This window comes from Macadamia integrifolia, chromosome 7 (genome assembly GCF_013358625.1).
Source record: "Macadamia integrifolia cultivar HAES 741 chromosome 7, SCU_Mint_v3, whole genome shotgun sequence".
NCBI classification, from domain to species: domain Eukaryota; kingdom Viridiplantae; phylum Streptophyta; class Magnoliopsida; order Proteales; family Proteaceae; genus Macadamia; species Macadamia integrifolia.
This window is the reverse complement of record NC_056563.1, coordinates 15,927,429-15,945,165: the sequence shown is the minus strand read 5'-3', so window position 1 is coordinate 15,945,165 and position 17,737 is coordinate 15,927,429. Positions and strand designations below refer to the sequence as shown.

At 42.3% G+C, this 17,737-nt stretch overlaps 1 protein-coding gene across 4 annotated transcripts in view; it reads right to left on the bottom strand.

The window, feature by feature from the left end:
* LOC122083506 (katanin p80 WD40 repeat-containing subunit B1 homolog KTN80.4-like) overlaps nt 1–17,737 on the bottom strand; it is a 66,503-nt gene that overhangs the window by 23,176 nt on the left and 25,590 nt on the right. For all 4 annotated transcript variants that reach the window (XM_042651342.1, XM_042651343.1, XM_042651341.1 and 1 more), the window contains 2 exons: nt 15,768–15,827; nt 15,558–15,682 (listed from right to left, as the gene is read on the bottom strand). In XM_042651342.1, the coding sequence (XP_042507276.1) occupies nt 15,558–15,682; nt 15,768–15,827 (185 nt within the window). The remainder of the gene's footprint in view (nt 1–15,557; nt 15,683–15,767; nt 15,828–17,737) is intronic.

Here is a 17,737-nt window from a genome sequence, read left to right as displayed (position 1 = left end):
AAAACCTAGGTTGGGGGCTCTGGCTAGGGCCGAGAGGACCTGACCAAAGGTCAAAACCTCGGTTGAGGCTCTGGGCTGAGGTTGTGGACCTGATCGGAGGTTTTGGTTTCAAGACGAAGGCTATGACCAAAGGCCGAAGGGGAACACAAAAGAGGAAGTCACTTCCACTGAAAGAGTTTCCTAGTAGAAGGGGCTGTGATACGGCCCAATCAATCACCTTGTAAGGTAAGAACACGTGGTATCCAAAGGAAGGACACATGTAAACCACGTAAACCACGTGAGGAGAAGATACACAAATAGGGAATATTCCCCACAGGGAGAATAGCACGTATCCGAGTAGGACTCGGGAAGGGAAAAAGGCGGACCCGAGGGGGACTCCCAAAAATGAAACCCTAGACCCTAAGCACTATAAGAGGGCCCGAAAGGAGGAGAGAGGGAGGTCAACACACCATTACTCTTGTGAAAACACTATTCCACCCGTCTCTAACTCGGGCGTCGGAGGACTAACCCCGGGGATACCTCCGGGCCTCTGCCTTCTGTCCTTGTGCAGGTTTAGCTCCTCTGATGGATTTCCGGCGGTAACTCTGCTGATGTATCTTTCTTTAAGTCCACTACTATCTGGCTGAGTCGTTTGTTGTCTGAGTTGGATGATGATCGTTCCCTCTACGTTATTCATCAGTCAGTTCCACAGGTTCCAATTGTTTCAGTAGCACCACCTCCTCCAAAAATTGTTCGGGTTTATACTCGTCATCATCAGGAAGATCCAGCACCCCTTATTTCTACAACGGCTGCCTCATCATCTTCGTCTGTAGATCCTGAGCCAGGTATTCCTATTTCTGACCTTGATCTTCCCATTTCTCAGTGTAAGAGTACTAGGGTTTGCACCCAACACCCCATCTCTAATTTTACATCTTATTTTGGTTTATCACATGCTTTTTATTTTTGTCTTTCTACTATTTCTTGTGATCCCACTCCTAAGTCTGTTGCAGAGGCATTGTCTAGTCCTAGTCAGAGGACAACTTTGGAGTAAGAACTGTTAGCCTCGGAGGAAAATCAAACTTAGGATCTTGTCCCCTTACCTACGGGTAAGTCTGCTAAGGGTTGCCGTTGGGTATATAGTTAAGGTCAACCCTGATGGTTCTTTTGCTCAGTTGAAGGCAAGGTTGGTTGCAAAGGGGGGGTATACCCATGTTTATGGAGTTGACTATGTAGATACTTCCTCTCTTGTTGCCAAACTCACATCATTTCATAGTTTGATATCTCCTACAACTGCTCATCATTGGCCATTGTATCAACTTGATGTGAAGAATGCGTTCCTTCATGGTGATTTACATGAGGAGGTTTATATGGATCAACCTCCAGAGTTTGTTGCTCATGGAAGTCTGGGATGGTGTGCAAGCTCAAGAAGTCCTAGTACGGTTTGAAGCAATCTCCTCAAGCGTGGTTTGACAACTTTATTGACGTGGTTCTTGAGTTTGGATATCAAGATGTGTCAATGACCACTCGGTTTTCGATAGGCAATCTAATGTGGGAAGGATATACCTTATTGTTTATGCTGATGATATTGTTATCAATGGAGATGATGTTGAAGATACCCAAATTTTGAAAGTGCACTTGCAATAGAAATTTCAAACTAAGGATTTGGGAAGATTAAAATATTTTTTGGGTATTGAAGTTGCTTAGTCAAGGAAAGGGATTTCGCTTTCTTAGGAATTATGTTCTAAATTTGCTTACAAAGACTGGGATGTTGGGGTCCAAGCCTCTGAATACTCCCATGGATCCCAATGTAAAAATTTCAGCTGAAAGGGGTGATCTTTTAGATGATCCTAAGATGTATCGATGATTGGTTGGAAAGTTGAATTATTTGACAGTGACTCAACTTGATATTGCCTTTCCTGTCAGTGTTGTGAGTCAGTTTTTGCCCCCTCCTTGTACATCCCATTGGGATGCTATTGTTTGTATTCTGAGGTATCTCAAAAAAGCACGGTGGCAGTCTATTATACTTTAATCATGGACATTGATGGATTGAAGGCTTTTGAGATGTTGACTAGGCAAGATCTCTTGTTGATAGGTGATCAACTAATGGGTATTGCACCTTTGCTGAAGGAAACCTCATGACTTGGAAGAGCAAGAAGCAGACTATTGTGGCTAGATCTAGCGCAGAGTGAGTATTGAGCTATAGAGCGTATGTCACCTGTGAGTTGATGTGCGTGAAGCAATTGTTGACTGAGCTTGGATTTCAAAGTACACCTCCTATGCAATTGTGGTGTGATACCAGGTTGCTATTCACATTGCACCAAATCCAGTGTTCCACGAGAGAATGAAACATATTGAGGTCGATTGCCATTTTTTAGAAAAAAAGCTACCGCAAGGAGTTATCTCTAAAAGTCATGTTCGCATAGGAGAACTTGCAAATGTTTTCACTATGTCTCTTAGGAGTGCTAAGAGTTGATTATATTTGTAACAAGCTGGGCATGATTAACATCTATGCTCCACCTTGAGGGGGAGTGTTAGAAGTTAACCATTAAGGTGGTTCACAGCACTGTTCACATGAACAATGTTCACGACACTGTTCACGTGAACAGTAACTCGTGACCACTAACTTTGTAGTTGTTTGCTTTTTATGTCCTTTATTTCATTTTATGCCCTTAGTAGGGTTATGTCACATGTCGCTGTTATATATATTTAATGAAGTGGGAGTCACAACCTTGTATATATATTGAACAAAGTGGGAGTCTCAACACAAGGTTGTGACTCCCAAGGTTACAACCATTTCTTCTCTCGTCTTCTCTCTTTTATTCTTCTTCTACTCATTATTTACAAGATTATTATATAGGTCCTCATATTTCTTTACCCTTGAATCCGCACAATCTTCTTAGCTTCATTTCTGGCAATATTATACCTCTTTTTATCTTCTACCAATTTAGTCCTTTGCCACTACTTAAAACTAGCATTCTTAGTCATAATGGCTTTCTAGACTTCATCGCACCACCAAGTCTCCCTAGGGGTCTGACGAGTACCTTTCCTACCCCTAGAACCTCTTAGCCACCTTTTTTAATACATCTCATTCCACATTGTATTGGTATCTCCCTCAAAGTCACAATTTCCTTGTTTAACCACTTCATCAGTAAATATATCTAGGGAATCTCCTTTTAATCTCCACCCACTTTATCTTGGGGCAAATATGTTCCATTATCCTACGGCTTTGCGTACTGAACCACCAGTCTATGTTAAGTGGTTAGGCTCTCCCCATGTATGACCGTACAATCCTTGCACAAAACTCCGTGAACCCTCCTAGTTACTAAGAAATCTATTTCGCCGGTACGGTGTCCACTTTTGTAGGTAACCAGATGCTCCTCCCTCATTTCAAAGAAAGTGTTCACAATAGATAGATCAAAGGCTACTCCAAAGTTTAAAATTGAGGTCCCCTCTTCATTCCTCTCCCCAACTACGTAGCCTCTGTGAACAGCTTCATAGGTGTAGTGATGGGGACATCAAGACGTACAACAGAAGAAAGAAGAAGACCCAACCTTCTTTGTGGTTGGAGGATTAGAAGAAGGAAGAAGAAGAAAGAAGAAGAAAGGAAGGCTCGATCCAGCCTTTCCAGCGCTGGATCGAGTCCTCTCCTTCCAAATTTTGCCAAGATTGTGTGGCCCCCACCAAATCTGATAGTTTAGTAGTTTTATTTCCTAGGATTTTGTTTATTTGAGTCTTTAAGTTAATTAGGAAACTAAGTAATTATCCTATTGATTTCTTTTTAGAAAGTTTCTTTGTTTATGAAATAGCATTCGTAGAATAATCTTTTCTTTTTAGTAATTAGTCTCTTATTTATGTAAGGTCATTGGCCAAGGTTCTAATTAATAAATGAAGAATATTGAAAGAAAAAGAACTCCCCAACCCCCCCACGATTTCTCTCTGCCCACTCCCTTTTCTCACCCCTCACTCTCGCCCCTCTTCTCTTTCTCGCTGTTCTCTCATCTCACCTCTCCCTTTTCACTCTCTGTCCCTCTTGGTACTGCTATACTGCTGCAGCCATTAGTCACAACAGATTGAAGGCCATCTCAGTCGTATAAGCTCCATCGGACTGCTGCTGGACACTTCTTCATCAAACTGGAATTTGTTTCTTCATCAAATAATTTGGAAGACTTCGGCTTCTTCTTTTCTCCTCAGACTTCAAACAACAAGGAAGTAAGTAAAGAACCCCCCCCCCTGTTCTACATTCATTGGCCTCCTACTACCTCCATTAGTCCCCACTGAAATCTGAACATCTACCTTTTCTTTTTTTTTAAGCCAATACTTGTTGTTTTCCCTAAAGAAACTTCTGCTGTTTTACCTTTCATTAGTTGGTAGATTTTGGGCATTGTTTGGTTTACTTAGTTTGCTTAATGTCATGATAGACTCGTGCTAAACTTAACACATAGTTGCTGCCATGTTCCCTACCCCATATTCCCACCTGAAACTTGAGTGAGTTTATGTGCTTTTATGCTTAGAAGATTATTGTTCATTGCTACATTATTCATTAATCTCACTTTACTTGCATGCCAATCTTGTTTGTTGAGCTTCCCTTACCCTGTCCAACCCAAGCCCCTTGAGTCTACCCTACTTGGCTAGTTAACCTTGTAGGAAACCTAGTCACCTAGGAACCCCCTACATCATCTTGGTATCAGAGCATGGTTTTGTCTGGGTTTAGGGTAATTAGGTACTGTTGTCCCTTGTTCACATGTCTTACCTTTCGAGATCTAGTCTCCGTCACCATCTGTCCTTAGTCGAGTCTGAGCTAAGAGAGCGATACCATAGATTAGAGGACACCCTTTTCTTTCTTAAGTTGGCGGGACCAAATAGCATTGGACGTTGATCCCTTCAAAAGCACATACTTGAGAGGGAGATTTTTTACCTCAAGATTGAAAGGGCTAGCTACTGGTCTCAATTGGAGATTCTGAGTAGACCTTGAGTCGTTGGTGGCAACCATACCTTGGCTGCCCATCTCCTTATGTCCACTCATAGTGGTAGAGCATACTAGGATATGTTTGACCCTCCTAGCGCGTCCACCCAATCTGAGCAACTGGCTGAATTCATGAAAGCCGTCCAAGCCATACAGGAAACACAAGCTGCACATCTCCAAGCCCTACCAATAAGTTGGCTGCCCTCGAGACAAGTGCCCAAACCCTAATGGACGACAAGGCCGTAACACAACTGGCACTGAACCTAGGGGCAGAGGCCCTAACCCTGAGGAAGTAAATGAGAATAACCAGACTAATGGTTATGACCAGATAGGGGATAACTTCCAAGGCCTAGGGCGTGGTAGGGATCGGGTAGGGGTCGAGTCCCACCGCCAAGATGCCTAACCTAATATGGAGATGATGAGGGTTATGAGCATCCTGATAGGGGCTTTAATGTCAGACGGATGATTAAGGTAGATGCCCTTACCTATGATGGTCAGATTGATGCTAGGATCCTTCTGGATTGGATCAAGCAGATGGATAGGTACTTCGATTTCTACGATATGCCAGAGAAAGTCCGCTACCGATTTGCTAAGTTTAAGCTTATTGGAGCTGCCTAAGACTTCTGGACAGACCTAGAGTACCAGGAGGACCACCTAGGACTTGAGCCAATCACTACCTGGGTAGAAATGCAAGAGCGTCTCAAGAGAGAATTCTTGCCTATCACTTATAGGCTCCAGTTGTTGAATGAAATGAATACCCTGAAGCAAGGAAAGTTGACTGTGACCGAATACATGAGCAAGTTCAATGAATTGAAAATTAGAAGCCGTATTCGGGAGGATGTTGAGCAGACACTATCTAGATTCTTTATCGGACTCAACTCCGAAATTCAGTCTCGTATGGCACCCCACCTGATGCGAGACATTCCACAGGCCTTCAGGATAGCTCTTGAGGTGGAATCCTCCATAAGAACTTATTCTAAGAGGAAGAGCTACCAAGCTGGGGAGTCCCAATTTAGAAAACCACCCCAAGGCTCAACTGGATTCCCAAAACCCACTACTGCACCACAGCGTCAATTTGACAACAAGGGTAAAGGAATTTTGGGAGAAGCACCCAAGAGTAGTGGGCAACAACAGTGCTTCAAGTGTCGCGGGTCTGGTCACTTCTCTAGAGAGTGTCCCAATAGGAATCTTTATGTCGGAGAGCAGACCTCTGAAGAAGGTGACCAAGAGGGGTTTCAGGACCATGAGTACGAGGACCATAGACCTGATGGGACCATATCTAATAAGGACACCGAGGAGGCCGGTGACCTTAAGCTTGGCATTGAGCGTTGCATGGTCTCACAACCTAGGAGTAGCGATGATTGGCAACGAACTAATATTTTCATCACTTACACATGTCATCAGGGTAAGAACTGCCACGTCGCCATAGACAGCGGGAGTTGCTTGAATGTGGTCACCAAGAGCGTTGTTGCTCGAATGGGCCTCAAACCTGAACCCCACCCCAAGCCTTACAAGGTTGCCTGGGTTGATCAGTCCACCATTCCCGTTAATCTGAGGTGTTTAGTTCCCCTACACTTTGCAGAATATGAGGATCGAGTGTGGTGTGATGTCCTAGAGATGGATGTTGCCCACATCATCCTAGGTAGACACTGGTTATATGATCGGGATGTCACTAATTACGGGAAGTCTAACACCTATCTCTTTGAGTTCAAAGGGAAGAAGATTAGACTGACCCCCAGTGCCCCTAGGGAAGTTAGGGTTCCAGAACACAAGAGAAGTACATCCAAACACACCTCCACCAAAACACTCAACATTTTAAATCAACAACAATTTGAAGGAGAGTGTCAAGAGTCAGGGGTGATTTATGCTCTAGTTGCCGTACAGAGTAATACCGATAGGTCACGCTTATTCACTGAGGCTCCTAGAGAAGTGCGACCCTTATTGAGGAAATTCGAGAGGTTATTCCCTGAGGAACTACCTGATGAGTTACCGCCTATGCGCGACATCCAGCATGCTATTGACTTAGTTCCAGGATCCTCTCTCCCGAACTTACCCCATTACCGAATGAATCCCAAAAAACACGTCGAACTCAAACGGCAAGGGGATGAACTGCTACAGAAGGGATTCATTAGGGAAAGCCTTAGCCCGTGTGTTGTACCTGCCTTGTTCACGCCAAAGAAAGATGGCACCTAGCGTATGCGTGTTGATAGTAGGGTCATTAATAAGATCACCATCAAGTATAGGTTCCCTATCCCTAGGCTTAATGACATGTTGGATATGATGGCCAACTCTTCGGTCTTTTCGAAGATTGATCTCAAGAGCGGGTACCACCAGATTAGGGTTAGGCCTGGAGATGAGTGGAAGACAGCCTTCAAGACGAAGGATGCCCTCTTTAAGTGGTTAGTCATGCCTTTTGGCATGTCAAATGCACCTAACACCTTCATGAGGATAATGAATCAAGTGCTTCAACCATTCATTGGCAAATTCCTAGTGGTTTACTTTGATGACATCCTCACCTATAGTAAGTCCCCGTCTTCCCACTTAGATCACTTACAGAAAGTTTTTCATGTGCTCTTACAAGAGAAACTCTATGTCAACCTCAAGAAGTGCACCTTCATGAGTGATCAAGTCATCTTCCTAGGATTTGTTGTGTCAACTCAGGGAATATCTACTGACCCTGAGAAAGTGAGAGCGATTGTAGAGTGACCTGAGCCAACTAATGTCCATGAGGTAAGAAGCGTCCATGGCTTAGCCACTTTCTACAGGAGGTTCATCTACCAGTTTAGTTCCATTATGTCTCTTATCACCGATTGCATGAAAAATAAGGAGTTTCAATGGACTAAGAGCGCTACGAAGGCCTTTAATGAGATTAAGAAGCTTATGACCGAAGCTCTAGTCCTGCGCCTCCCAGATTTCTCTAAGGTTTTCGAAGTGAATTGTGATGCATCTGGTATTGGGATAGGTGGTGTCCTAGGACAAGAGGGCCACCTTGTTGCCTATTTTAGTGAAAAGCTTAATGAAGCTAGGCAACGATATTCCACATACGACAAGGAATTCTATGCGGTTGTCCAATCACTGCACTATTGGCAACATTACCTTTTACCGTAAGAATTCGTGCTATTCTTTGACCACCAGGCTCTGAGATACCTGAGTGCCCAAAAGAAACTTAACCAGAGGCATGCTAAGTGGGTTGAGTTTCTCCAAGAGTAAACTTTTGTACTCAAGCACAGACCTGGTGTCGAGAATACTGCTGCAGATGCACTGAGCAGGGTGAACATGTTCCTCAGTCGCACCAATGCTAGGAGTCGGGCTAGTGTGCTACTCCAGGCAATAAGTGTAGAGGTTGTAGGGTTCAAGCGAGTCAAGGACCAATACCCCACCTGTCTTGATTTTAGTGAGCCGTTCACTTCCTTAAGTGAAGGCAACCCGATCAACCGCTTGGGCTACCTACTTAGGGAGGGCTTCCTTTTTAAAGGAAGCAAGTTGTGCATTCCCAGGACTTCACTCCAAGATTTTCTGATCTGGGAATTGCATGTTGGGGGAGTCGCTGGCCATTTCGATCGAGATAGGACCATTACCCTCGTTGAAGACCGATTCTTTTGGCCAAGACTGAAGAGGGATGTTGCTAGAGTTGTGAGTCAATGTAGGACATGCCAGACTGCCAAACAACAAAAGCAAAACACGGGTTTGTACACTCCCCTACCCGTTCCCCGTTCCCCATTCCCCATTCCCCATTCCCCATTCCCCTTGGCAGGACCATAGCATAGACTTCGTGCTTGGTCTACCAAAAACTTTGAGAGGCCATGATTCTGTTTATGTGGTTGTGGACCGCTTCTCGAAGATGGCCCATTTCATCCCATGCTCTAAGACCTCTGATGCATCCATAGTAGCCAGACTTTTCTTTAATGAGGTTGTCAAGTACCATGGGTTGCCCCTCACCATAGTGTCCGATAGGGATTTTAAGTTCACCAGTCATTTTTGGAGGATCCTATGGCGGATGATGGGCACGAAGCTCCGTTTCTCCTCGACTTTCCACCCTCAAACCGATGGCCAGACCGAGATTGTCAATAGGAGCTTAGGGAATTTATTACGTTGCCTCATAGGAGAACACCTTACCAGTTGGGATCGAGTACTTAGCCAGGCTAAGTTTGCATATAATAGTTCTAAGAACCGTACCACTGGTCTATCCCCCTTTGAGATCTGTTCAGGATACCAACCCCGGGCATCCATAGACCTTATCCCAGTCGTGTCTAGTTCCAATACCTCCCAGTCAGCCGAGTCTTTTGCTTAGCATATATATGATTTGCATGCAGGTATAAGAAGACAGATAGCACTGAGCAATGATCAATATAAGTCATAGGCAGATGTGCACAGAAGGCTACAAGAGTTTCAAAAGGGCGATATGGTGATGGTTAGAATTAAGCCGCAACGTTTTGTTAGGGGAAAAGTGAGCAAACTACATGCTCGTAGCACAGGTCCTTAAGGTAGTTAAGAGGATAGGTGCCAATGCTTATATCCTTGATCTACCAGCTAGTATGGAAATCAGTAACATTTTCAACGTGGAAGATCTTGTCCCATACCATGGTGCCTCTACCATTACCCCCTTTTACCCTGATGACCTTGAGGACTTCCCTTTCACCCTTGATGATACTACTGAACCAACCCAACCACTTCCCCCAACTTCCTTACCACCTGTACCTAAGGTCACGAGGAGAACTGAAGAAGTTGAAGAAATCCTTGATGAGAGGATTGTATCCACACACACTGGAGGTTCTAGAGAGTTCTTGGTGAAGTGGCGTGGACGTCCGAAAATTGACAACACTTGAATCACAATGCAAGAAGCCCAACAACTCAACCCAGACCTACTTGAATATTACATGAGCTTTAATTCACCAGAGGTGAATTCTTCCAAGCCGGGGAGAGTTGATGGGGACATCAAGACGTACAACAGAAGAAAGAAGAAGACCCAACCTTCTTTGTGGTTGGAGGATTAGAAGAAAGAAGAAGAAAAAAGAAGAAGAAGAAAGGAAGGCTCGATCCAGCCTTTCCAGCGCTGGATCGAGTCCTCTCCTTCCAAATTTTGCCAAGATTGTGTGGCCCCCACCAAATCTGATAGTTTAGTAGTTTTATTTCCTAGGATTTTGTTTATTTGAGTTTTTAAGTTAATTAGGAAACTAAGTAATTATCCTATCGATTTCTTTTTAGAAAGTTTCTTTGTTTATGAAATAGCATTCGTAGAATAATCTTTTCTTTTTAGTAATTAGTCTCTTATTTATGTAAGGTCATTGGCCAAGGTTCTAATTAATAAATGAAGAATATTGAAAGAAAAAGAACTCCCCAACCCCCCCACGATTTCTCTCTGCCCACTCCCTTTTCTCACCCCTCACTCTCGCCCCTCTTCTCTTTCTCGCTGTTCTCTCATCTCACCTCTCCCTTTTCACTCTCTGTCCCTCTTGGTACTGCTATACTGCTGCAGCCATTAGTCACAACAGATTGAAGGCCATCTCAGTCGTATAAGCTCCATCGGACTGCTGCTGGACACTTCTTCATCAAACTGGAATTTGTTTCTTCATCAAATAATTTGGAAGACTTCGGCTTCTTCTTTTCTCCTCAGACTTCAAACAACAAGGAAGTAAGTAAAGAACCCCCCCCCCTGTTCTACATTCATTGGCCTCCTACTACCTCCATTAGTCCCCACTGAAATCTGAACATCTACCTTTTCTTTTTTTTTAAGCCAATACTTGTTGTTTTCCCTAAAGAAACTTCTGCTGTTTTACCTTTCATTAGTTGGTAGATTTTGGGCATTGTTTGGTTTACTTAGTTTGCTTAATGTCATGATAGACTCGTGCTAAACTTAACACATAGTTGCTGCCATGTTCCCTACCCCATATTCCCACCTGAAACTTGAGTAAGTTTATGTGCTTTTATGCTTAGAAGATTATTGTTCATTGCTACATTATTCATTAATCTCACTTTACTTGCATGCCAATCTTGTTTGCTGAGCTTCCCTTACCCTGTCCAACCCAAGCCCCTTGAGTCTACCCTACTTGAGTAGTTAACCTTGTAGGAAACCTAATCACCTAGGAACCCCCTACATCACGTAGTCACTCCCCAACATGTCCATTTAATAATCGATTCCCTTGACCAAAACCTTGCACCAAATCATCCATGTGTTCCCACCATTGAAGTTTTACTACTTTCATTCAATCCTACTTGGGGTGCACAAGTGCTAATTATGTTGACAACCTCTTTCTCCAACTGTCCAACATCAATTTGATGGATATAAACCTATCTCACAGTCTTTTAACATCCACTACATCATTCTTTAGGTCCTTGTCCACTACTATACCCACTACATTTCTATTACTTTGATCTCCCGAATACAAAAGTTTGAAGTCATCCAACACCTTAGCTTTTTTATCCTTCCATCTAGTCCCTTGAATACATGCAATGTTAATGCTTCTTCTCCTCATAGCATTTATCAACTAGATTCTTACCCATTAAGGATCCAATGCTCCAGGATATGCTAATCTAACCCTATGCTTATGGACTAGACTATGTACTCTCACTTGCCTTTGCCTACATATCACTGCATCCGGGCATCGACACAAAGCGTCGCTGACAGGGGGATGCCCTAGCAATATAAAAATGCTAGGACATGATACCAAGTAATAAAGAAATCAGAAAACAAATAGATCCATGCAAAAGGCGAATGGCTGAAAAGATTAAGGTAGCTGCCTACCTGACGCACCAATATAGAAAATAAGTATATATAGAAATAGATATAAAATAAGATGGAATGAAACAGGCACCTACTCAAAGTTATCAAGGCGTTGTCTAGGTGACAAGGTGGCTCAGCCTGGACTGGCGCCAAGGCATCGCCATTTGGTGTCACCTTGACTTTTGCCTTCCTCCATCACCTTGGTCGCTTTCATAACTATGCACCTACTGTATTGAACAGATAATCTCATCAAACAAAAGTAGAATCGATGGGCCTGAACCTAGGTCTGGCAGTGACTCAGAAATCAGACCTGAACATGGGTTGGGTTCTTATATTGCGGGAAAATATTTGCGGCCAAGATTCTCTAACTTTAGTCACCCCTAGATGAGATTCCAGACCCCCAAGTTTCAGCCCAAGTCAATGAAGCTCCTAACTTCACCCACCCCTAGATGTGATTCCAAACCCCCAAATTCCTAGCGCTAAGGATTTGGAACCCAGATTTCTACATTGCCAAGACTTTACGCTAAACTCCACTGAATTCATTTGAATAGTTGAATTCAGGAACAAATCTGGATATAAAGTTAAACGTGGAATAAATTGGACAACGTACAATTCCATTCTTCGAATGCCCAGCTGCAACAGATGCCCTTATTCTTTCAAAGGAAATGCAGGGGAATACTAGCCAGACACTAAGAAGCATCCCCTGACCCACAAGGCTTCCAGTCACTGAATCAATGGGATCCACAGATGATCCCACATCCATACATTGGTGGTCCCACTGATTCAGTGGTTGAGATCCCGTGCATCAGGGGAAGAAGCGTCAGGATCTGATCTAGATCATTGACAGGTTCTCCAGATCCTCCCATATCGTTACGTTGGCTCCTCCTCCTCCCTCTCTCTCTATCAGAAGGCAAACATCAAGCAACTTCATGTCATAAGACGAGACAGGCTGGTAATGAAAGGCATGGAACTAAGAAATCGCAACTCTACTCTATTAGGCCGAGTGAGAAAGGAAGGTTGCCTTAGACGTAAAGGGGAGGGTAACAAAGAGAGGTGAAATGACCAGCTTAGTGACTATTCAATCTAAAAGGTTGGCGAAGTGACCGTCAGTGCTGTTACCTTATAGTAAGAAAGTGGTCTCTCAGTCTACACTCTCTGGGCCTGTAGCCACTCATCGTTAAGTCGCTGAACAGTTCGGTGTGCCTTTGTGTCAAAAGCCAGCTCTCTTTTAGATCCTAGGCAGATTCAACGAGTTCTCCAGTTCCTCCCTGATCGACTCGTTTACACCACTGGCATTTTCTTGACAAGCTACTTGCAAGACTTGCAGCCCGCAAGGCTGCCAGCCATGCTCGGCCGACAGCCGCTTCGCCGATGCCCTCCGGAAGGCCGGCACCCCTTCATCGCGGCTGTCACCTCCGCTAGACCAGCTTCTCACTTGGCTGTGGACCTCTGCAAGGCCAGCGCCTCGCCACCGTGGCTACCTTCTTGCTGTCAGAGCTCCGATTCTTGTCTTGGCAGATTGGAAGCTGAAGTGATGAGATACAATGGGTAGGGTTTGGTGGAACCCTATCTGAATTTTCCTTGTTTGCCCCTCCTCTTTGCTTTGGGCTTCTTGGCTCTTGTTCAGCCCATGTGGAGTTTTCCGTTGTTTGGGCTTCTTGGATCTTTTTATTTTAAGCCCATGTAGACTTTTGTAATCTAATGGACATGTTTTCTTGTCCTCAAGCCCACTAGGCCTTGGATGTTGTCCTTTCTGGATTTTAGTTACCCTTATTAGGTTTGTAATCTCCCCTAGAGGATATATATTCTCCCTCCCCCTTCTTTTAATGTATTTATTGATTCACCCAAAAATACTCGACAAGAATCAGGAAATATTTTGGTTTCACCACAAGAGACCAGAATTACCCACGCTAAAACTTAAAACATTGCCATGGAGAAATCAGGGCATCAGGGGAAGATATCAGATTCATTGGATAAAATAAAATTCCAGGGGATTGAGTTTTCCTTCACCCCTAGAGTGGGAAACAGAGCAACAAATCATTTAGCAGCACAAGGCTTCTTGTCAAGTTGCCCAGACTTGTAGAGAAACTACTTTGTCTTCCTTCTCCAGTATAATTTTGGATGATATCAGTGGCCTTGCTTTGCCTGGGTCGTCTTTCCTCCCACCCCCCTCCTACCCTCCAAACTATGTTAAATAATCAAAGCTAATGTATTTCTTTGCCTCAGTCCATGTTAGCCTCCTACACCCACCCCTCCCTATAAAAAATAAAAAAATAAAAAAATAAAAAAGAAAAAAAGAAAAAAAGCAAAACTATGGTCCACTGTGATGCAGATGCACGATGGACTTAGAGAAAAAAAAACAATATCTTTTGATTTGATTTTCTTTTGTTTTAGAAATAATTTCTTTTTAAATTAGCTAGCCTCTAATTTTATAATAGTTTCCTTTCAAGTAGTTTCCATCAATTGTTTGATTTTTTTCCTTTATATTGGACATGTAAACGATGGAGAAGTTCAGTTTTAGATTTTGAAGAATAGAAATTTGAAGGTTTTTTTTTTCTTGGTTTGAAACCATGGCTGCCGATTCTCTCTATCTTCCCCTTTTTTTCTCTCTGATATTCTTCTTTCTTCCTCTCTATTAATGTGATTTTTTCTCTTCTCATCTGCTTCTTTTCCCCTGTTTTCTTTTCCTTCTATTATTCTTCTTCTTTTCTGGTTTGCTTGTTCTTTTTTCTGGTTCAGTCCAGGCGGTACTGGCAGCCAGTGAAGGAGTTCAAAGTCCTTCGTTTCTGCGGCTATCAACCTGAAATTTGGGGCAGAAGTGCTTCCCCTTGGGGCGATTTAAACCTTAGCTTCCATCCCAAGCTTTTGCGAGTCAGCGGATATAACATCTGAAAACCAGAACTCAGATTTGAGTCCTCCGGCAGGTTCAGGTCGCAGGATCCTCCCCGAGGCTGTAGCTTCTCCTTCTGAACTGATATTGGTTGTAATCAAGAGCAATTTGAGTTCCGATCCCTCTCCCAAAGTTTCGGTTTGATTGGATTACAATTGAGAGAGCTCTGCCGATCGAAGCCAGCAAGAGGTTTCGTTTCTAACGTCTTGTTCTCTAACGTTACCTAAGGTTGAAGATGATGATTCCTTTATTTACACTCTTTTAACCTATTTTCTTTAAAATCCCAGAATAAAGCCCTTATGTTTAATTTTCAGTTCTAAAACTACCTAGCTGCCATCTAATTACTGTTAAAGCCCTGCTTGTTTCTGAAATTACAAAAATACCCCTCAACCATTAAATTTGAGATTTTTAGTTATTTTTTGGGCCCTAAGCAATCCGATTTCAGTCATTGGAATCTGGATCCGCATCACACTGTTGGTGCTAGCATCAGGGCTGTCACTTGCTGCAATGGTAAAAAGCTCGGCCTGCCAAAGGAAGATGTTTTGAACCTTGAGAGCAACCACTATGTCCAAAAAATGTGAAGGTAAGGACTGTTTCAAATCCTGCCCCCTGGGACCCTACGAAAGCAGGACTTGCGTCAGTTAGGCATCTACAGCCCTATACTGTTGGTGTTAGCATCAACTTAGTTCTTATAGGCACTACCCATAATTATGTTTTTTAAAATATAATGCACAAATATTTAATAATAAAAATATCGGCTTCTCCTACAGCTATTCTTTAACATACAAGTCAACACCATGTATATTTAGGAACCTTCCAAAATCTTTCTTATACTGACATGCTTTAAACTTTAAATAATTTTACACGATCCGCTTCATTTGGTTCATATTTTATTCAATAAACCAATTCAGTTCATAAGCGAAAATGGAGGGGGGGAATGCAGTAAAAGAACAGCCAAAAGTACTGCAGTTCGCAATTAAAAGTGAAACAGGAAACTACCATACCGTATTAAATGAGAGCATGTTAACAGCAGAAGTTGTCTCAGAGGAATTACTGGATGTAGGTGGCCCTTCATGGCCAGGAGAGCTCTCTCTCTTCTTCCAGTTTGGAACAAGTACGTGTGTCCTTCCTAATATTGTTCCATAGTGACAACTAACTCAGCCCTGATAGAATTTATCAAACATATCAATAGGTGGGCTCAGAAGAGAATGTACCTCCTTTCTGAATGTCAACAGAATAGGCATCTCTGTTTACTTTATGCACCCGAGCATGATCTGGAACAATGTTTTGGAGCAGAATAATTAGGATACAATACTTACCACCCCACAAAAAGCTGCCTAAAACTCCAAATACTAAGATCCACAGTAAAATTCAAAATTTAAATTCATTTAAAGATAATGCAGTCAAACTTCAAGAATAAGCACGGCTTTTATGTCAATTGGATATATATATATATATATATATATTTTACTGTAATGAGATGAATTATAAAGATCAAAAAGTCTAGCCCATGACTCCATGGGGTAACACAAATTTTAAGTCTTTTCTTAATATCATTACGAATGTGAGAGTCTAATAAGTTGCGTAGTGATGTAAATCGCAGGAGCAAGGTCAAAACCAGCCCAGACCTGTTGTGGGATTCAACTGCTGTGAGAGACAGTCTGGTCAGGTGTGGTCTGGTTCTTGGGACAGATCTCTATTTTGGTACAATTCTGGTTCTCTACTTCAGCCATCAAACTAGACCAAGAATGGACTAATATGTGTTATTTTAAGTATCCAATGGATCGTATGGTCCATGGGCTTTATATTTTTGGATTTACTCTTGTAATGGGTCAACTCTATAAGCCCAAAAATTGGGGACTTATGTCCTATACGGGATTAGTAGTCATTTTATATTTCTTAGTCATTAAGAATATTAGGTTTCTATATTTTGAGTTTCTAGTTCAGTTAGGAAAGTTTTTAGGAAGTAGTTTCCTTTTCTTAAGTTTCTTTTTCCTTAATTTTCTATTTTGAAAGCATGGCTGAACCTATATAAAGCCACTAAAATAAGTGTTGGGGATATGCCTATACTCCTAAGTTGGTTTTGATGATAACAAACAAATAATGAATTTAACTATAAGTTGTTGAGTGCCACTTGGTGTAAGGAATTGATTTTGAAGAAGGATTCTCACGTGTCAAGCACCAAGAACCAAAGACTCAAGATGTCAAGACATGAAGAGTATATCAAGACAAGGACTACTTGAAGACTTGATAGAAGATGGAAAAACGTCAAGCATTGCAAGATCAACAAGAAGATTATTGAAGAATTTTTTCCGTGATAGATTAAGTCTTTCACATGTAAATATGTCTTCATTATGTAAAAGTGCACTCATGCATCTTGGAATGACCTTAGGATGTATCTATGACCTAGTGTCAAGACCTAAAAGTGGTTAGGAACATGTTAGAAATAACACAACTTAGGAAATTGCTGAGAAAACAGCAATGACCTCACTCAAGGGCATTTTGGATAACCTTAAAATATGTATCAGGAGATGGTCCCTTCATAAAAGTTGTAGAGATTCAAGTTACGAATCCAACGCACTCGGAATCAGGCTAATCCAAAGTCAGACGAGAAAATTATTGCCAAATACTGATGAAATATCGGTTTTCCCAAAATCTATCAAAATTGGGAGTGACCAAACCTGATGGCGGTTGACCAGCTGAAAGCCCCGATCGACTAGTACCTAGCCGGTCGATATGTCCAGGCGACAGGTATGAGACTGGATGGCTCCAACGGCTAGTTTTTGTCAATGGCTCTTTTTTGGCGGTGGACTGATAGACCCAAAAGGCAACCGTTTTGAGTAAGATGTTTTGTCTAATTTTGTCCCCTAATCTCACCTATAAATACCAATAATACTCTTAGTTAATTAACAATTAATACCAAGCATTTGAGAAACTTTTCAAGAGTATTTGTAAGTGAACATACTTTACTCAATTCTTGAGCTATTGGTCAACTCTTATCATAACAAGTGAAGCTCAAGAATCTAGTCAAAGTCTTCTACTCTTCTTTTGATTTATCAAGCCTAGTGAAGACTTTAGAAAGGTGCATCATTCTCATTCTTGCATTTTATCATTGCACCACACAAGAGATAACTCTTATCTTATTCCACTTTTGATTTTGTATTAATCCAAGAGTTAAGTAACT